General features: G+C 34.4%; 1 protein-coding gene across 2 annotated transcripts in view; it reads left to right on the top strand.

The window, feature by feature from the left end:
* The window catches only part of BASP1 (brain abundant membrane attached signal protein 1), a 74,804-nt gene extending 52,566 nt beyond the window's left edge, over positions 1 to 22,238 (top strand). For both annotated transcript variants that reach the window (XM_074279098.1, XM_074279099.1), the window contains one exon: positions 21,443 to 22,238. In XM_074279098.1, coding sequence (XP_074135199.1) covers positions 21,453 to 22,166 — 714 coding nt within the window. In that variant the 5' untranslated portion in view covers positions 21,443 to 21,452 and the 3' untranslated portion in view covers positions 22,167 to 22,238. The remainder of the gene's footprint in view (positions 1 to 21,442) is intronic.
* Positions 22,239 to 22,557: the final 319 nt, after the last annotated feature.

Raw genomic sequence — 22,557 nt, 5'->3', positions numbered from 1 at the left:
AGCACATCAAGGTATTGATGATAATGAATAATGGCTTGCCTTCTTATGGTATTTGCTGGATGTGGTAGGATGATTTTGAAAATTAAAAATAGCTTTACCTAATGTCTGTCATAAAAACAAACTTATTTATAGAGAAAGATAGCTAAGTATTTTATACTAACTTATGTTGTTTATTTGGAACTATTTAAATTCAAAAATAACATCTTATATAACTTTTCCATACTAGGCATAAGGGATTTCATAAAGCCAAATTTGTGTCAGACTTGCTGTGGTTTTTCTCATTCTTGTTTAAATATAAGAAGGATCAAAATGGCAGAGGAAAGGAGTTTTTCATCTATATGGATGTCAAAGACTTGGCATTCTCATAGAATGAAAGATGAGTGAGTTATTTGACCCATTTTATTTTAGACTTGATGCCAAGTGGAAAACTTAAGTGCACAAATTTCATTCTTAAATATTTATCAAACTAGTGTGTTCAAAAGTCAGTTTTGTCTTCATAGCATGTTTGAACTGGAAAGCTGCATTGTTTTATTGCTGTTTGTTTGTAGGTGCATTGAGCACTAAATTAGCTTCTATTATGAGGATTAAAAAATATATTGTTCTATCCTTGAAGCAGCTTTCCTAAACTGAGTAGTCAGAGAGTTAAATTGGGAACTAGAAATTGGATCTCTTGCCTTCCAACCCATTGTTCATAGTTGGAAAGTAAAGTACAGAGTGTGCTCTGGTTATCTATCCATCATTCACCCTGAAAAGATTTAAAGAGGTTTGTGAACAATATGGAAATCAGGGTAAATGAAAGCAGTAAAACACCAGAGTACATAAAACCTCAGGTGAGAAGTTCGTTAGAGAGGAATGACCCAATTCTTTAGCAGTGGAAGAACATCAACAAGGAAAGTTCGAATATTGTCCAGAACAGACAGGAAGTGAAAGTTGTATTTCTAAGTGAAGTTTTTTTTTTTTTTTTTTTTTCCTCCCTTCAAAAGAAAATTATTGGAGAAGCATTGGCTCTGGAGTTAGGAGAATTTGAGTTCAAATTCAACCTCAAACACTTAATACTTATCCAAAGTTAATAAGACCATAGATTTAGAACTAAAAAAGACTTTACTGATCAACAAGTACAACCTCTCATTTTATAAATGAAGACTCAGAGAAGAGCAGCAGCAATCACAAGGGCATGCATGGTGTCTGAGGCTGAATTTGAACTTGGATCTCCTTAACTCCAAGAGGTCTGAGACATTTTCCCATGAGTATAATTTTACTCTTAGTGGATCAAAGCCAGATGCTTTAGTATTTCTTAAGTGTTAAATTATATAAATGGTGATTTTTTTTTTCTACTTTAAAATAACATTTATTAAATTATAAGCACTTTGAATGAATGAATGATTAAAAATACATTTATTAAGTGCAATGTATTTCAAATGTGAGCTATACAAATTTTTTATGTGTGTATATGTGTATATGTATGTCTGCTTCAATTTGTAATTACTGCTTCAAGGAATTTCTATTCTAATTACAAAGGACAACACTACAGTGGTAGTCTGAGAAAGGAGTTTTGTTGTGGGAAGTCTAAGGCTGATGAATCGATCCATATGGCCATCCATATGGATCAACATGGAGGCTGTGTGATCCAACAGAAGCCATCTAATCTCTCACTGCTCTAAAATTTGTATGCATGTTTATACTTGTCTGTCCATCCCTTTTTTCTGTTGGTCCCTGCCCCAATTTAAATCAATGAATTTTCCTGTTTGTTTTACCTTTATGCAACAGGCACTTTAACAAACAAGTCATCCAGGTTTAACATTCTAGTGTATTAACCTAAAAAAATTAAAAAATTAAAATCCAATTTCTTTGCTCTCATAATAATAGCTTCTTCACCTTCCATGCAAGAATATAAGAGTGGCAACTAGGTGGTGCAGTGGATAGAAGTCAGGAGGACCTGAGTTCAAATATGGCCTCGACACTTAATAAATACTTCCTAGCTGTGTGATATCCTGGGCAAGTCACTTAACCCCAATTGCCTCAGCAAAAAAAAAACAAAAAAAAAAAAAACATATATATATATATATATATATATATATATATATATATGGAAGAAATAAAGGGAAGGGTTGTAATATGCACAGTTAAACTGAGGTGTTTACTAAACTGAGCTCAGAAGAGCTAAAGCTAACTACTGTTTTCTGTGAAGTGGGATAAACCAGATCCAACTGGTTTCCCCACTTATGAAGAGAATAAGGGCCCAAAAGTTGGAGGGGATATTAAGAAAAGGAGTAAATGATAATTGAGCCTTCTTTTCTGGTATATGGGACACTGTATTGATGGAGCATTGGTAGTCAGCCAGCACTACAGTGATTTATTTTTCTGCTCCAAGTGTCAGCCAGACTGGGATGTGTTAACCTTTAGGGAAGCAGGAGAGGGATTCAGAACTCACCAATAAATCTCTGAAGTCAAACTTAGTTGACCTGCTTGTGGGGGAAATATAGGTGATCCAGCCTTTCTGGGGAAATCCCTAGTTAGATCAACATGGACTGTCCTAAGATAAGAATAAAATGAGTCTGGAATTGCCCCAGCTAACCTGGAGAGCAGCCAGTCTATCTAGCCATTTGTCTTTGGAAAGCCAGTGATTTTTATCTTTAGAACATCCTTAAAAGTGCCAAGGAACACAGAGAGGAAGTTAGGCCAAAGTGCATTGAGGCTTCTTGGGTGAATCTTCCCAGCTCTCCTTTCTCGTCCCTCAGCCCAATTATTATTATTATTAACCCTTTTTATTTTCAGAACATATAAATAGATCATTTTGAACATTCACCCTTGCAAAACCTTGTGTTTCAATTTTTTTTCCCTTTCTCCCCCTCACCCTCTTTCCTAGACAGCAAGTAATCCAATATGTGTTAAACATGTGCAATTCTTCTATATATATTTCCACAATTATCATTCAGCCCAATTTTTGAGTTCTGTTAGGCATCTTTTTCCTCCCCAGGACCAAAACTGCTTTGAAATCTTTAGCTAGAAATAATAACATCTCTTTTTTATCCTCATAGCAATCCAGGGAGTGATAGCAGCTACTATCCTTGGCAGACAGGTTTAAATGACTTGCTGGTCGTCACATAACTAATAAGTATCTGAGGTAAGAATTGAATTTGGGTTCCAGAACTCTGTCTAGTGAGCCATCTTATTCATGATTTACCATCAAAGTGACAAACACCTCCTGTTTATGTGTTATTTACAAAGTACCTTCCTTCTAACAACTATGTGAGGTAGCTGTTATATAAGCATTATTATTTGTTTTTCACAAATCAGGAAAGTGGAATCCAGGTTAAATGACTATCCATGGTTACATGGTCATTGTCAGTCCAGTGCCCTTTTTTGGTTATACCACGTCGCCCTTCGATGCTAGCCAGGATTAGTGCTGGATGTTCCTGGAACATGAAGATACAATACACATGCAACTGTATTCAGCTGTTCATTAAAAATAAATGCTTGGCTATCTAGAACAATCAGAACAATTTTCTCTCAAATACAAATGAGATATAATTGAATTACAACTACTCACAAGTGACTAAGTTGCCCTAGATGTGTCATCACTGAAAAGCCAGAATGTTCATCAAAAAATTTAATCAGTTGTTTTAGAAATTGGTGTCTGTTTTTCCTTCCTCAAACTCCCTCACCCCTACCCCCAGATGTTGGCAATACTTTTGAATTACTAAATAAAAGCTTTGACTGAGTCAGACTCTGAGAACAAAAAGTCCACCAGCGGAAGTTCTCACAATGCACTGATGAAATTTGACAGCTAAGCGTAGGAAAACATTGTGACAGAGTATGAAAGGGAGGGAGATATTACAAAACCATCAAAACACACTGCAGGCTTTTCCCTTATACCTTAGGGCGGAGAAATCTTTTTAGATAGAGTTGACCATTTGGAGTAGAGTTTGTAGCAAAATCATCAAAGAAAAGCAGATTTCACTATCTTTGTCTCTCTGTCTCTGACTGTCTCTCAACATTAAAGCTCTATTAGAATTAACTGAGTTTCTTTACCCTCAGGAACTCAGGCTTAATTCATTCTCTAAAATGGGTAATGCTATTTCTCTTCAAAGTCTTAATACTTGACTATGGACCTATAACTTGATGTCTTTCTAAATGAATACCAAACTATAATGAGGCTTCCTTGGCTGTTTGCATAGGAAATATTGAGTGCAACTAATGAATTATTTTTTATTTTACTTGTTTCCAAGAAGGGGTTCTTTCCTAAGAAGGGATTACTCTAGTAATTGTGTATTTTTGGTGGGATTGAACTGTTTATATTTAGTCATAAAATAAAAAGGCTGATTTGTAGATATGGAATCAAATTATTTTGATTATAGCTCTGTTAGCCAGAGTAGTGGTTTTTTTTTTTTTTTTTTTTTTTTTTTTTCCGGGGGGGGGGTGTTTCTACTATTGGTTATCATAACAATAATGACTTATTATAAAATTCCTGGTTAACATAATCTCATTTTAGCTGGACAATAGTCTTAGCATGTGGATACCTACTGGTAGTATTTCCCCTTTTTTATAGACAAACTAAGTTACAAGGGTTAGCTACTTTTGTGTTAGGGGTGGAATTTGAAAAGATTAACTCAAGTTTATTACTCTACTTCCTAATTAAGCCGCTTTTGTATATAGTGGGTTCTATTTTAATTGATGGTGTTAATTTACTAATTTACCTTAAATCAATGAAAAGTAGACAACTTAATTAGTTACTTAAAAGTAATCCATATTATTTTATCTAACTAAGGATTTTAAATTGGTTTATCATGTGCTATACTATATTTTTCTCCAATCATTTCACTCTTGGTTTAATAATAGAAATAAAATATTATAATTGTTAAAATTCAGATTTGGAAGATATTAAAAGTCATCTAGTTCAACACTAACTAACCTCTTGTGCCTCCTTGTGTTTAGCACTACAATGGAAATAAGTAAACTATTTAGTAAATCCTGCTTTGGAGTGGAAAAGGGATTGAACTGAGACTTGGAAACTAGAGGGCTGGGGTAATAATAAAGTTCTTAGTTAGCCAGAAAGATAGAAAGGACCTAACTGGGCATGGCTAATACATAGTAAAAAAAAGATTTCTGTGGAGAAGGCCTTGGTTAGAGTGGGGCTGGGAAAGTAGGAACAAAAAGGCCAATGGGGAAGTCTTCATGTCTGACCTAACTCTGTTCTAAAAACCACTTTGGCCCAGAAATAGGGGGAAAACTGCAAAAATCTTTATCATCTCTGATTGCCCTCTTAGTATCATTCATTGCTGGGAAGAACACTGCTATCTTTTTCTAGTGAGATTTCTAGTTAGGTACATTGGAGTCTGCTGAAACAAGGATTTGATATACTCTTCCCTCAAGCCTCCCTCAGACACATATCCTCCTCCATTCAAAATGTTAATGTTAGAATTTGGTAACAGTGATCACCAGGCTTACATTCTTAGTAATTTTATTTTAATTTGCTTGGTGTGAGCTGTCCCTGAACAAATTCTAATCACTATTGGAGATGGTTTTTGGGAGAGTTATTGTGGTGGAAAATTTCATCTATCCAGTACCCTCTTTAATTTTAATAGGCTGATTCTTAAAATACTTCATCATCCTAGAACCATGTAGAAACATCTCCAGCATAGTCATAATCTTAGAGTTCAAGCTCATCTCTACAGCAGGATGAAGATTTAGAGTTTACCCAATTTTGGGGTAAATTCTCAAGATTTACCAAGTGTTAATTGCCTGTTTGTTGCTTGTATTTTAATGATTGGTTTGCCTTTGCTTTTTTTTTTTTTTTTTTTTTTTTTTTTTTCCCTTCCTGGTTCTCTTTGGTTTGCAGAAGCAGCATGGCATAGTGGCTATAGTACTTGCCTTGGAGTTAAAAAAACCCACTAGATTTGTAATCAAAGTCAAGTTATTTAATTTCTTTAGTGCTCATTTCCTCATTGATAATGGATGAAATGAAATGGTTGGGACTAAATGGCCTCTAAGATCCTTTCCAACTCTAGGTCTTTGATAACTTAAGTTACATAAATATTAAGTGGTAGAACAGAAAATCAGACTTGGTTCATGTGACCTTCAAGTTTTGTATACATCTAAAATCATTTAGCAAGGATTACAGAATCATATATTTACAAGTAAGAATTCTCTAACTCTCCTAAAGTCTATTTTCCAAAAGTTGATTTAAAATTTTTCAGTATTCCTACTGATGGGGAAAAAAATACCAACATCAAGTAAATGTTCTTGTCATTGGGATTATTTTTTTCTCCTAGAAAAATCTAAGCTCTTGGTGTGATGATAAGGACAGCTCTGTAAAAAACAGGAGTTTCCATTGATGACCTTGTAGACAGAAATAGAAAAGGCTTTGCACAGATTAATGTAGTTTTTTTTTTTTTTTTTTTTTTTTTTTTTTTTTTAATTAAGAAGAAAATTGGAGACAGGACTAAAGATTGTTAGATTTTTCATGGCTATGAGTTAAGATCTAATTAGGAACAGAAGAGAGGTAACCTATAATGCTATAGAAAGGAGTATTTTGTTTTAAGAAAGTAAATGAGCTCTTTTTAAACTTTCTTAAAGTTAAATAATAATAAGAGCTAACATTTGTATAGCTTATGTGCCAGACATAGTGCTAAGCACTTTGTAATTAGAAACTGGATTTGAATTCAGGTTCTCCTGACCTCCCATTCAGACTTTTAAACTTGTGTTTACTGGTCCATCTAGCTACCTGTGATTGATTCAGTCACTAGCATCATCTCAGAAGGAGGAGAAAAAAAAGTTTTGTGTGTGTGTGTGTGTGTGTGTGTGTGTGTGTGTGTGTGTGTGTGTGTGAGTGAGTGAATGTATTTCTAGGAAAAAAATGGGCTGGTCCAATAAAACTAGGCATAAACCAATGGATAATACTTGTGTAGAACAGAAGAGCCCTAACACATTGAGTAATGAGTATGTAGGAGGACTTGAATGAAGGCAACCCTGTCCAGTAATAGGACAGGTTATAATCTCCACTGTAGGTATTAGTTATATGGATGACATTAATTAAATTATGCATCAAATGCATGAAAATAGCTTATTTTACAAAAAGAAACTGAACCACTGGGAGAAGGGCATATATGAAGTCACTTAATAAAGAAGCAAAAAGAACCAGTCAACTCTCAAAAGTTGATGTAATTATTTTTAATTACTTTCCATTATTTTATTTCACACATTTGCCACTAGCTTTCAGATTAGAGTCGATGCTTTTTCCTCTCTATGTGGACAGACTGAGAACCAAAGTAATCAACTTAAAATTTTTATTCAAGCTTAAAGTTAAGATGGATGGATTTTAGTATGGAGGACATAAAATATTATCCTAAGAAGAATATTTAGCACAAAGACTGAGTAGAGAGTAAAAACTATAAGAAATAAGAAAAGAAAACAATTAGAACAGCTGATGAAGTTTCACTATATCACTATAGAATGAGAAATGGTGAACTTTATAGGCCTTTTTAATTGGAATCAGTAATAGGGGAAAAAAAAAACTTGTAAAGATGGTTCTGGAGTACTGCTCAGAAGAATAATGCTAGTATGATTCTGATGGAAATGAAAAGATATGGTAATTTAAGTTTGAAAAGTATGAGAAAATAAAAGTAGAAATGAAATTATATTGCCTTTTCTATAATAATAATGATCCATTCAAATAGCTTTTAGTTTATAAAGTGCTTCTGTTTCAACTACCCATTGATGTAGGTAACCTTATTATCCCTACTTTACAGATGAAAAAACTGACAATTAGGATAAGTGACTTGTCTTTCATCATAATTAGTACACATTAGAGTAAAAAAGCCAAACATGTATTTTTGCCTCAAATTGATTATTTTTTGCTATTGTGCCATAGTTTTTCCTATTGTTATTTACTGGCATTTAGAAAAAATGGCAAAATTTTTGTTAGAAGAGATTTCAGAAGCTAATCTAGTCTAAATCATACCAGACGAGGAACTTTCTTTGGCTCCTGAATAGTGATTTTCCAGTGTCTTCTTGAAGATCATTAGATATGATGGACATCCCAAATATGGCCCATTCCACCAATTGTTTCCTCATCTTCTAAAAAGTTAGAAAGAATGGTGCCAAAAATGTTTGTAACACATATGCAAAAAAACAAAATGAAAAACCTTCACAAATTCTTTAAAAATGATTCATTTGATATATTGTATCTAGGTTTTATTGTAACACATGTAAAATGTATGGGATTGCCTGTCATCGGGGGGAGGGAATGGAGGGGGGGGATAATTTGGAAAAATGAATACAAGGGATAATATTATTAAAAAAAATTACTCATGCATATATACTGTGAAAAAAAATTCTAAATAAAAAATAAAATAAAATAAAATGATTCATTTGGTATTAATTTTTGGGGTTAAAGAGGAATTAACAACCCCCCTTTTCTCCTTATACTAAACATTATTACTTTGTGAGCTATGTTTTTCTTCTGAACTATTCAGGGGGGGAAAACTCTTTGGCTTGTTTAAACTTGTGATACTTGATACAAACAACATTTGGAGAGCAATGTATGATGTTTCATTACTTAAAATAAGAAGACCTCAGCTGAAATATCTGATCTTCATGCAAATGTCTGTACACAAAACAAAAGGAAAAAGCCAATTGTAAACCTTGATAATCATTTTCATATATCTTGATTTACAGGTCCCTGTCGTACTAGAAAGTGTACCTACAGCACATAAAAACACACCACCACTATATTATAATTGGGATTTAAAATTATATGCAAGCAGTAATAAACATTAAATAAATATTAATAGCAATGATGTTTGCCTTCTTTGAATCAGGAAGGAATCAATGCATTTGGAATAGCCTCAAGTTTTGTTTCATAGAATTCAACTCTCAGTTGCATTATTTTGTCACTTGTTTGCTCATGGAAAAGTTACTTATTTTCTCTAGGCTTTAGTTTCCTTGTTTCTAAAATGAGACCTCTAATCACTTTCTTGCTGCAAGTCTTAAGGATTTTGGGATTTTCTTGGTAGAAATACTGGAGATGAAAATATTTGAAATGTATAAAATAAAAATGCTTATCAAATATCAAAATATTTATCAATAAAAATGCTTTCTTTGTTCTATGTATTCAGTTTTCTTTCTGATTTGTGATTTGCCCAGGATTATCCAGGTACTTGGTGTCTGAAAGTCAAATTGAAACTCACAATGAATCTTCTTGACTTCAGGCCCATCATTCTATCCACTGTGCTACCTGGCTATCCTAGATGCTTGCTATTTTTGATAATGTTATTTTAATTGAGAAGCATTTCTAACTGAGGATTAAACTAACCTTTCAGATCTTTTTTTCTTCCTCAGTTTTTTTGAACCTCTGTCCAGTATCAGAAAAATAAAATTTAAGAAATAGTGTGACAGCTATTGAGAGTTTTCCACTTCTCTCAACTGACATGTTTACTATCACTAGTCTGGTTCCAACACTAGTTTATGTCCTCCTTACCTTTCTCTCAAACTATAGCAGTAGTCTCCAAATTAGCCTCTCTGCCTCTAATTCCTGTTAAACTCATCTGCAAAAGTGATTTTTTTTTTTTTTTTCAAGTGCTGGCTGGATCATGTTGCTTTCCCTACACAGTAAATTCTGATGTTTCCTCTAGTGCCCCTTAGGATCAAATCTATGTTCATCTGTGCTTTTAAACTCCTGCGGAACTTGGCCCCTAATCTACCTTTTCAGCCTAATTATACATCTCTTTTCTTCCCTATAGACTATTCAAATTGGCTTTCTTGTTACTCCTCACTAATGAAATTCTATCTCTATCTTTATGTTTTGCACAGATTGTTTCCCATGCCTATAATGCACTCCTGTTTTAATTCTGCTTCTTAGAATTCTTATTTCCTTCAGAATTCCTCTCAAGTGGCAATTTCTCATGGAACTCCCACCAATTGCTGGTGCCTTCACCAATAGCTTACAAATTGCATAACAAACTAATAGATAATTTTTGGGTATTGTTGTCCAAAAGTTCATCACCCACTACTCAATTTTCTAGAAATGGATTTTTTTTCTGAACTTAAGTTGTCTTCATAGACATTTAGGGATTTTGCCAAGGCTTTCTGGTTTGATAGAATTTTGCAGAGTTTGGAGCTTTGTTAGCATAATATTTGAGGAACTCTATGCTTCTTCAGAGAATCACCCCTCAGTGGAGATCAGATTCTTCAGATAGCATAGTGGATCTATGATCATAGTATTTTTTCTTAAGTTTTCAGCTACTTTTCTTTTTCAGTAGTGGGGAAGGTTATAATTCATTTTAACACTGACCAATTTGATCCAATGTATATTGTTGTTTTGTCTATTGCTAGACTCATCAGAATTTGAATTTTCAGTTTCCATTCCTTCAAATTCTAGCAGTAGCAAAAATATTAGGCTCAGGATGGGAGCAAAGATAGATAAAATACTCAAAACTGGATTTTTAAAAATTTTGTTCAACTTTGTTGATCAATTGACTTAGCATTCTGGAAACAGCTTTGAAACAATGTCCCAAAAGTTACTAAATGGTAAGTAATCTCGGACTCACCTATAGACCTTAGAGATCAAAAAAGAGGGAAAATATCTTATATATGTACAAAAATATTTCTAGCAGCTTTTTTTTTTTTTTTTTTTTTAGTGATAGCAAAGAACTGAAAGTCAGTGGAAAATTCATCAACTAAGGAATAGTTGAACACATTATGGAAGAAAAAGATTAGGAAGTAATACCATCTTAAAGAAAGAGATGGTGTCAGTGAAAATCTGGTAATACTTTGTATGTCCTGATACAGAATAAAGTAAACAGAATTGGGTTAAGTATTGGAGAAAATATGGTCCTGTGAATTTTAGAACTCTGCCAAGCTTAAGTGGCAAATATCTAGGATTAAGATTTTAAAGACTTTTGATAATACTTTAGCAGAAATGAATTCTCATTTTTTTTCTGTCTCTGTCTTTCAGTCTCTCTTTTTGTTTCCCCCACCTTCCCTTTCTCACTCTCCCCTCTGTTTAGCTGAAAAAATATAATCTATAAGGAGGAGGACACACATGGTCAGGCTTTCAGTATTCTCAACCTGTGGTACTGCACATCAAATTTTTTACTCTAAAAAAAGTCCTACATTTGCATGTCCCAGAAAATTTTTTTATGTGTGAGCATATGCTCCAAGCGGATTTGCAAACTGATTTTAAAATGCCATCTAAACTTGGACAAAACAGTTTGAATGGTAGGGGAAGAGTTTTCTTTTATGAGGACAACTAGCCTTTATAAATGATTTTAACTAAAAACTGTTAGAATGTCTTGGACTCAATATACCATAACTCAGTGTATATACCTTAGAGATCAAAAAAGAGGGAAAAGGTATTATATATTCATATATGTATATCCCTTAACTTCTGACTATTTAGGGGTGGTTCATAAAATAACAAAAAAAGAAAAATCAATGATTTTGTATTTCTGTATTGGCTTTCTTTTTTGAGGTTGGGACTCCAAAAGAGAGGTTTTTTGCTGTTGACTATTCTTTTTTCCTTCCTTTCCTTTCCTTCTTTTCCTTCCCTTCCTTCCCTTCCTTCCCTTCCTTCCCTTCCTTCCCTTCCCTTCCTTTTCTTCCCTTCCTTCCCTTCCTTCCCTTCCCTTCCTTTTCTTCCCTTCCTTTCCTTCCTTTCCTTCCTTTCCTTCCTTTCCTTCCTTCCTTCCAATAGTAAATTGCAATGTCTCCACTTCGTGTTTGAAGTCCTAAATCTAGAACCTATTAGCTCAGAATTTGTTAATATCAAATAATTATTAAGTATTTGAATGTCAAATTGTATTTGTCATTCATTGTTAAAATAAATCTTTCCTGGAAAATTTGTTTCTTGCAAAATGTGATTACAACAGCTGTGGAGCTATCAACCATAGGTAAAGAGGAAATACCCTGAAAACCTGCATAACCCACAAACAGCTTTTTCCAAGTGTCAGTGTGGAGCTAAAAACATTTAGGGTGCTTTTACTTCCTTTTTTTTGAGAAGCAGTATGATAGAGTAGATAGATTGCTGGACTAGGAATAGGAAGACCTGGTTCAAATTCTGTCTCAGTTACATCTGTGACCCTGGGCAAGTCACTGTGTATCAGTTTCCTTATATGTAAAATGGGAGGGCTGGACTCATTCATTAACTGCTAAAATTCCTTACAGTTTTAAATTCTTTTTAGGCTTAGCTGGATTAAAAGCAGCAATATCTGTTATGTGAATTTCTTTGATGCTTTTAATATGTTTGGGTGAATGTAGAATCCCACTACTTGTAGGCCTTAAAAACTACAGGTTAAAGTAACTAAAATATTGGGCAAGCTTGGTGGCACAGTGGATAGAGTGACAGTTGTAGAGTCAGAAAGACCCGGAGTCAGATTTGGTTTCAGACACTAGCTGTGTGGCCATAGACAAGTTAGTTTAACCTCTCTTTACCTCAGTTTCCTCATCTATAAAACAAATCTGAAAGAGGAATAGCAAACTATTGCCATGTTTCTGTCAAGAAAATCCCAAAAGGGTACATCAAGAGTTGGATACGACTGAAAAATAACAACTATAAGTATCAGTATATCAATAATTGAATCCCTATGTAGCAAAAAAAAAAAAAAAATAAATCTGATTAGCACATGGCTGATGAAGATACTGCTTACATATTTTCTCCTTTTAGAATAATAGGCCATCCTGATAGATTGAGGTTTTATTTAAGGTTAAAATTAAATAATTGACTTACTTATCATTGCTAACTGAATATTTTAATAGCGGAAAGTGCCTAATCCATCTCTATCCCATTTGTGCAGTTTCTAATAATTCTTAATAATTTCTAATAATTCAAAGAAGAGGTAGATATAAAGAAGTGGAGTCTTTGTCTTCAAGTTATGATGATTATTAGTAACTTTTGCCCTTAAGAAAAACCTGACAAGAGAACTTCTTAGTTTTTGCATGTGCCCCAATGTCTGTTATCTTTGCTACTTCCTTTTATTACTAGCCAAGAACAGTTCTTCAGAAACATACTGATGTTTATTTTAGCCCTTAATTTTATACTTCTCTTATCATATTTCTTTGTTCTTTTGCTAGGCTACTACAAAATTAAAAAAAAAAAAGCCTTATAAAGAAAAGTGACCAGGCAAATAATTGTTTTTTTGAAGTAAGATGGCAAAGCAGTTCTAATGATATTTCAGAAAGTAGATAATAAGAGCTAGACACTGGGGATAGGACAATCTCTCTCTTTAAGAAGCTTGCATCTTTGGGTGGGGAGGGGAGAAATAACTTGTATACATATAAATAAAAGAGAACCTGGATAATGAGAGTAAAATGCTTTTAGAATAGAATTAAGAATTCTTGGCTTCTAATATCACTCAATATTCTCGTTTTTCTTCTGATTTTAGTCCCAACTGGAGAATAAATGGCAGGAGATATTTGTCTCCTTAGATTCAAATTCTGATTTAATTTCTGATAAAATGTTCATTAAGAAATGGAGACCAATTCACTAATCAAATATTTTGGTTCCATAAAATAGTTGCCCTAATATTAGTCATACTCATTTTGGAGAGTAAAATAAAATGTTCCCTTGGTGTGTTAGCAATTGAAATGTCAACTAATCTCTTCATTTCCAGGTAATTTTCTAAGACCTTAAAAGGAAAAATGACTTTGACTTTGGTCATTGAAATACTTCTTCGTTCTGACTTTTCTAAAATAGTACTTCCTCTACCATGTTTACTGACATGTAGTTTGTTAAGAGAAGTGATACAACTAGAATTTATATATTTAGTATACAAAGTACTTTTCCTTTCAAATAACCCCATGAAATTGTGCAAATATCACTGCTGCCATTTCACAGATGAATCACCTGAGGCTCTCAGTCATATACTTAGTAAATGGCATAATCAAGATTGGAATTCAAATCTCCTGATTCCAAATTCAGCAGCCTAGATATAGTCTTCATCTTTACTCCCAAAGACTAATCTTTGTTCATGCAGTTTTTCAATTTGCAGATTTCCTGATAGTAAGCTAGAAGAGGTTGATAAGACTATCTGTGTATAGATTAGCAAATTTGTTCTGTTTTAGTTAGAGGAGTACTAAGAGCTGAAGATAAAATGAAAGTTCAGTGAAAGGGGAAGTGATTGATATTGTTTCCTTTGTTGTCACTCAAACAATATCTCAGCTGAGGAAGCAGTTCATATGATGTCTGGCCCACACTTTTTAACTCTGTCTGGAAGATTATTTTTGGCTATAATGAGTGGTTTGTTATGCCTACTTAAGTGCCCATCAGTATTATAGTACTAAAAGGTTCTTCTTATTAATTAAAAATATATTGAAGTATCTTCATAGTTCTATAATTTATCTTCCTGATTACTTGAAAATTCACTCACACACAAATTCACTTTAAAAAATTGCCAATATAATAATTTTCCCCTTTTCCATCTTTTAGCACAAGACTGGGAAAAGGATGCAGAGTAGGTGGGACACTCATCAGGGCAGAAATTTTTGTACAAGTCTTTGCATTTCTTTTTTGTTTTATTGCTGTCAATTTTGGAATAGCTATGAGCATAATATAGGGGATTTAAAAGATGAACCTGGATTTCCCCTAAGCATACTTCCTAGTAAGTGGGTAAATTACTTAACCTCTGATCTTTAGTGTCTTCAGTAGGAGGTAATATGAGATATTTTCATTCAAAGTAAGAACTTTGTAACTATAACTATGAAGTATTAGTCGTACAAAGTAGTATAATAATGGTGGTAGAGCCCACAAAAAGACTTTCATTCTGCCATCCATGGGAAGATCTAGGAGAATAAAATCACAGTGTGAACTAGCAATTTAGACTCCCATAATGGTAGAGATGGAAAGGACCATAGTCAGCTTTTTCAGCAGATAAGGCTTTATTTAGATTTCAGCAAAACATTTATTCTACACTGTGTCACAGTGGATAAAATGTCAGGTCTGGAGTCAGGGAGACTCATTTTCATGAGTTCAAATCTGGTCTCATTTACTAATTGTATGACAGCAAGTTACAACCCTGTTTGCCTCAGTTTTTCATGAATAAAATGAACTGAAGAAGGAAATGGCAAAGCACTCTACTCTCTTTGCCAGGAAAACCCCAAATAGGGTCAAGACAGAAACACGACTGAAATGAATAACAATTCTTATAGAGGAGATGGAACGATACTATAATTAGATGAATATACTGAAGGAATGACCCAATTCAGAGAAGAGTTGTTAATGTCATGATGTGAACTTGGCAGATAATCTTTGGAGTCTTGCAGGGATTTGTGCTTTTCTTGTGCTGTTCAGTGCTTTTTAGAATTACTAATTTGTATAAAAGCGTAGATGATATGATCATCAAATTTGCAGATGACACAAAGCTGGGAAGAAAGTACCACAGGATAATAGGGTAAAAGACATTTACAGACATTCAGCACTAGATTGATTTTAATAAACATGGGAATTGAAGGCAAGTCCTTTAAAATAGAGTAGGACTCTGTGTGTATGCACGCGCATGTGTTTGTCAGTAATTTGAATCAAGTCTGGGGTTTTTGGTGATTTATAAGCTCAGTATAGTAATATTATGCTATCTTAAGAAAGTACTTCCAGGCACCAAGAGAGTGCTATAGTTTAAAGACATTGATAAGTTGGAGACCATATAAAGAACATAACCAAGAGGGTAAAACTCCTTAAATACAAAGTATCCAAGGATAAGTTGAAGGAACTAGCAGTTTTTTAACTTAGGGGAAAAAAAAAAAGAGGACTAGGGCAGAGGGAGACAGACTATCATATGATAGTCATAAAGAGCCATCATATGAAAGAAGGATTGGACCTAATCTTTTTGGCTCCAAAGGGCAGGACCAGGAGCAAGAGGTGTAAATTTAGACTTGATAGGTGTAAAGAAAAACTTCCCAAGTATTATAGATTTCCAGAAGTGGACTGAGTTGCATTAGGAAAGGGTTGCTTGACTACTTATGTGTTGGATGTATTGTAGTGGGATCCTTGTAAGATACATTAGTTGTACAATGTGATTGCTGAGATCTCTTTTGACTCTGTAATACAGTGATCTTTTGGTATGGCTTGAGGTTCTTCAGTTATTTGCATTTCTTGGACAATTACCTAAATAAGTAGAGGTCAGGTGATGTTCTCTGTCTTCTACTACTAATGAGTATAATGAATGTGACGATTGTGTAAGAAATAATAAGTATGATGAATGTAGAGAACCATGAGATTTATAAGAACTCATGAAAAGTGAAGCAATCAGAGTTGAGAATAGTGGAATTGAAGGAGAAAGAGAGTGACAACAGTTTTGAACAGAGGACACGAGTCAAATAGTGATCCCACTGACAGAAAGTAGTGTCAAAAAAGAGCAAATTTGGAGGAAGAGATAAACAATTTGGACATTTTGAGTTTGAAGTGCTAGTGAGAAATCTTATTGGAGATAATACCATCATTGGAAATGTATCATGGAAGAGAGATTGTCAATTTTAGGAGTCACCTATGTATGCTTGAATGTCAAAGGCATGGGTAAGTGAGGTTGTCAGGGCAAAGAATATAGAGTGAAGAGGGTTGAAGATAAAAGTACCTGTTTTAAGGGTTTGGGAAAATAAAGAGCTTGAGCCAAGATCCAAGATTAAGGAGAAGTTAGAAGAGGTGGAAAAAGACCAAGGAAGGAATGCTGTTATTGAAAGCTAAAGAAAGAATATCCAGGTACCTACAACTTCAGTTCAAGGGGATGTTTTATTGCCTTAATTAGTCTACTTTCCACCCACCTTGCCTTCCATCTTCCTCCTCCCTCCCCTGCAGTTTTAGGATGAATTAATAAAAAACAAACAATTTTCACTTCTGGTCTTTCTGTTTTAAAACATCATTTTCCTATGAGGAATTAAACAATGGAAATGCAATTTGATTAACATAATTAATATTCCTTGCCTTCCTACGTATGGCAGATAAGAATAGTGTGACTTTAATGTTGTATAATGAATCTTATAAGATTCAAATTCCTAGTTAACTAGGATCTCATTTTAATAACTCAATGCTGCAACTCCTGAGGCTGGGAAAATATTTTCCCATACTTAATTTGTGTGAATGCATTGATATTCATGCCTTTATCATCAAAGTGTGTATCTGCACTCTTTTCGAGTTTATAGTCACTGCAACATTGCAATAGTCAGTTGCAACACTGCAAAAAATCAATGTCTTTTTACTAATTGAAGTTTCCAAATTGACAGATAGCGCTCTATTGGGGCATGAGAAGAAGTATTGTGAACATAACTTATCAGTTTTTCCATTTCTTTGCTCAGTGTACAGTACTCAAGCGTCCTGTCCCCAGGAATCAGAGCAAAAGTCGTATTTGATGACTCTACATGCACTTGGGGCAGTTAAAAATTAAATCAGATTGTTATAGACCCATATCTTTTTCAAGCTATATTATTTATTTAAGTAATAATGACTTCTGCCTTATTTATAGCTCTTTATAAAGAAAGTGTATTTGTATTTCACACTAGGAAACTAAATCGAGCATATACTTACCAATGTTAAGGTTCTAATCAAGGCTAAGCAGTTACTTGGATGTGGAAGGGCAGGGAGAAATGGATACCCATTTCATTCGTTTGCTACTTTATTTCCTTTCAGTGAAAATGTCTTCACTGTGAAATATCTTTGAATGAATTTATCTTTTTTTTTTTCTTCTGTTACTAATGAAATGTAAGAAATACTGGATTTGCACCTGAATTCTAATCTAAGTTTTGACACTCTTCCTAGCTCAGTGATTATAGTAATTTACAAATGAATAAATAAGCTACTCCATCTGTAAAATAATCATAGAAGTCCCAGTCTTACTCTAAAAATCATAATCCCCAATGATGTCAATTGTTGTTAATATTTTATCTATATTCTGTAATCCCCATAGTACTAAGAATGTACATAACAAAATTTTTTATTTAATAATAGCCTTTTATTTTTCAAAATACATGCAAAGAGACAATTTTCAGTATTCACCCCTTTTAAACCTTATGTTCCAAATTTTTCTTCTTCCCTCTTTCCCTCCCCCCCCCTTAGACAGCAAGTAATCTAATATAGGTTAAACATGTGCAATTCTTCTAAACATATTTCCACATTTATCATGCTGCACAATGCACAAGACACATAATCTTTATTCAAACTGTTGGTGATGACAGAATATATTAGCTAAACTAATAGGTGATGTATTTTTATTTTTTTCAGAAGCAAGGTTACTATATTTATTTGCTGTTGTAAATTGCATATCTATTCTGTTGCTTTGATCAACTTTTCTATTTTTTTATTAATTTTAAAATTATAACATTTTTTGACAGTACATATGCATAGGTAATTTTTTACAACATTATCCCTTGTACTCCCTCCTGTTCCGAATTTTTTCCCCTCCTTCCCTCCACCCCCTCCCTTAGATGGCAGGCATTCCCATACATATTAAATATGTTATAGTATATTCTAGATATAATATATATGTGTAGAACCGAATTTTGTTGTTGTTGTTGTTATTGCAAAGGAAGAATTAGATTCCGAAGGTAAAAATAACCTGGGGAGAAAAACAAAAAAATGCTAACAGTTTATACTCATTTCCCAGTGTTCCTTCTCTGGGTGTAGCTGATTCTGTCCATCACTGATCAATTGGAATTGCATTAGCTCTTCTGTATATTGAAGATATCCACTTCCATCAGAATACATCCTCATATAATATCTTTGTTGAAGTGTATAATGATCCCCTAGTTCTGCTCGTTTCACTCAGCATCAGTTGATGTAAGTCTCTCCAAGCCTCTCTGTATTCCTCCTGTTGGTCATTTCTTACAGAATAATAATATTCCATAACATTCATATACCATGATTTACCCAACCATTCTCCAATTGATGGGCATCCGTTCATTTTCCAGTTTCTAGCCACTACAAAAAGGGCTGCCCCAAACATTTTGGCACATACAGGTCCCTTTCCCTTCTTTAGTATTTCTTTGGGATATAAGCCCAGTAGTAGCACTGCTGGGTCAAAGGGTATGCACAGTTTGATAACTTTTTGGGCATAATTCCAGATTGCTCTCCAGAATGGTTGGATTCTTTCACAACTCCACCAACAATGCATCAGTGTCAAAGTTTTCCCACATCCCCTCCAACATTCATCATTATTTGTTCCTGTCATCTTAGCCAATCTGACAGGTGTGTAGTGGTATCTCAGAGTTGTCATAATTTGCATTTCTCTGATCAATAGTAATTTGGAACACTCTTTCATATGAATAGAAATAGTTTCAATTTCATCATCTGAAAATTGTCTGTTCATATCCTTTGACCATTTATCAATTGGAGAATGTCTTGATTTCTTATAAATTAGAGTCAATTCTCTGTATATTTTGGAAATGAGGCCTTTATTAGAACCTTTAACTGTAAAAATATTTTCTCAATTTGTTACTTCCCTTCTAATCTTGTTTGCATTAATTTTGTTTGGACAAAAGCTTTTTAATTTGATGTAATCAAATTTTTCTATTTTGTGATCAATAAAGATCTCTAGTTCTCCTTTGGTCACACATTCCTTCCTCCTCCACAAGTCTGAGAGGTAAACTATCCTATGTTCCTCTAATTTATTTATTATCTCCCTCTTTATGCCTAAATCTTGGACCCATTTTGATCTTATCTTAGTATGTGGTGTTAAGTGTGGGTCCATGCCTAGTTTCTGCCATACTAATTTCCAGTTTTCCCAGCAGTTTTTGTCAAATAATGAATTCTTATCCCAAAAGTTGGGATCTTTGGGTTTGTCAAACACTAGATTGCTATTTTTATTCACTGTCTTGTCCTGTGAACCTAATCTATTCCACTGATCAACTAGTCTATTTCTTAGACAATACCAAATGGTTTTCGTGACTACTGCTTTATAATATAGTTCTAGATCAGGTACAGCTAGGCCACCTTCATTTGATTTTTTTTTTTTTCCCATTATCCCTTGAAATTCTCAACCTTTTGTTCTTCCATATGAATTTTTTTTTTTTTTTTAGGTCATTAAAATAGTTTCTTGGGAGTCTGATTGGTAAAGCACTAAATAAATAGATTAGGGAGTATTGTCATCTTGATTATATTCGCTCGGCCTATCCAAGAGCACTCAATGTCTTTCCAATTATTTAAATCTGACTTTATTTTTGTGTTTTGTAATTTTGCTCATATAATTTCTGACTTTCCTTTGGTAGATATATTCCCAAATATTTTATACTATCGACCGTTATTTTGAATGGAATTTCTCTTTGTATCTCTTGCTGTTGGATTGTGTTGGTAATGTATAAAAATGCTGAGGATTTATGTGGATTTATTTTGTATCCTGCAACGTTGTTAAAGTTCTGAATTATTTCTAATAGCTTTTTAGCAGTCTTTGGGGTTCTCTAAGTATACCATCATGTCATCTGCAAAGAGTGATAGTTTGATTTCCTCATTTCCTACTCTAATTCCTTGAATGTCTTTCTCGGCTCTTATTGCCAAGGCTAGTGTTTCTAGTACAATATTGAATAGTAATGGTGATAGTGGGCAACCTTGTTTCACTCCTGAAGGTGATGTATTAAAAGATATGACAACCTAGCATATTACTTCAAAGAGAGAAAGGTTTCTACAGCCTTCCCACTGACAGATACCTTATAAGTTTTGAATTTTGGGTTTTTCCTTTCTTATAATCTTAGTTATGAATGGAGTAAAAGGATACTGACCTTCATGTATTAATCGGCATGTGGTGTGAATTTTTACCCCTTCCCTCCTTCTACTATCACATTGCTTTCCTTTACACGCCATCCTATCTAAAACTGAAGTACTTTTTAAAAGCAGTGAACAGAAATCTATACTAGCTGACAAACTAAGTATAGTGGGAGTAGACACTCTATTTTTAATGACCTGGACTATTGTTTGACTTTAACAGGTCCGTTGTTAATTATTGGGTAGATTGAATCTTTTCTGTTCTATTTTAGCTTAGGTATTCAAATGCATGAAAATTTATTTTTGCGTGTGTGTAGGAATAAGAGAACTTTTAAAGCATCCAAGTCTTCTGGGATTTACTTATTTATTTTTTTTTAAAAGCAAATTATGATCTACAGTACATGATGGTTCGCGGTTTTCATATAGAGACCTATTTTTAAAGTATGAAGCAGGTTTTGATTAGCTATAACACTAAACCTAAGATGGCTGCTGTTGCCATTTTAGGACCTCTGAATTCAACACTTTGTGTTTGCTTTAACTGGAAGAGACGGCTCAGTGCTCACTAGTAACTTGAAAATCAAATATTTGTTCCATTTTCCTTTAAGATTGACAATTTAGCTTCTAATCATTGGCACTTTGAGCTCGGCTTATTTACCAAGCTGGCTGGTCAGTAGCTCTATAATTGAGCTGTTTTGTTTACCTTTGCAACTAAAGCCTCCTTTGCTTTTCTCACTCTAAAAAAATAAATCTCTTTTTATTTTTCTGTTGCAGAACTCCAAAAATGGGAGGCAAACTTAGCAAGAAGAAGAAGGGGTACAATGTAAATGATGAGAAAGCCAAGGATAAAGATAAGAAGGCTGAAGGAGCTGGCGCAGAGGAAGAAGAAACTCCTAAAGAGAATGAGACCCAGACGGTGGCCGAGACCACAGATGTGAAGGAGAAGAAAGAGGAGAAGACTGATAAAGATTCCCAAGTGACTGCCAACAAGACCGAAGAGAAGGAAGGAGAGAAGGATGCAGCAACTGGCAAAGAAGAGGCTCCGAAATCAGAGCCCGAGAAGCCCGAGGCTGTCCCTGATGGCAAGGTGGAGCAGCAGAAGGATGCTGAGCAGGAGCAGGCGCCTGCCCCTACCCCTGCAGCCAGTAGTGATGCTTCTAAGACTTCAGGATCCAGCACTGAAGCTAAGGTCTCCCAGGCTTCAGAAGCCACAGCAACTAGTAAAGTAGATGACAAGAGCAAAGAGGAAGGGGAAGCCAAAAAGACTGAGGCTTCCGTAGCTCCAGTCGCCCAAGAAACTAAAAGTGAAGTGGCTCCAGCTTCAGACTCAAAACCTAGCAGCAGTGAAGCTGTGTCTTCTTCCAAGGAGACCCCAGCAGCAACGGAAGCCCCTAGCTCTACCCCTAAGGCCCAGGAACCTGCAGCCCCAGCAGAAGAGATTAAACCTTCTGAGGCTCCGACCGCTAATTCGGATCAAACCATAGCAGTGAAAGAGTAACATGGACAGCCTATTGAAAAAATAATAATAATAATGATGATAATAATAATAATAATAATCACTTAAAAACAACCTGTGTCTCTCTCTCTCTCTTTTTTTTTCCCCCCAGCTATACTAACTTGTTTCAAATCTGAAATAATGATATGTATTGCCCCCCCCAAAAAGGATATCCCATTAAGGGAGGGAGGGAGAGGGTGGGGGAGAGAATCCAAATAGTATTTTTGTGGGGAAATATCTAATATACCTTCAGTCAACTTTACAAATAAGTCCTGGATTTTAAAGATGGATGTCTGAAAGTACAGTACATCTTTTGTACCTGAACTGCTGTTAGATGCACTCCACCAATATAACAAAAATCTCTTTTCTTCTGTAATAGGGTTTGGGAGTGATG

The sequence above is a fragment of the Sminthopsis crassicaudata genome, chromosome 1, assembly GCF_048593235.1.
Source record: "Sminthopsis crassicaudata isolate SCR6 chromosome 1, ASM4859323v1, whole genome shotgun sequence".
Classification (NCBI taxonomy): Eukaryota; Metazoa; Chordata; class Mammalia; order Dasyuromorphia; family Dasyuridae; genus Sminthopsis; species Sminthopsis crassicaudata.
This window is presented reverse-complemented; position numbering and strand designations above follow the sequence as displayed.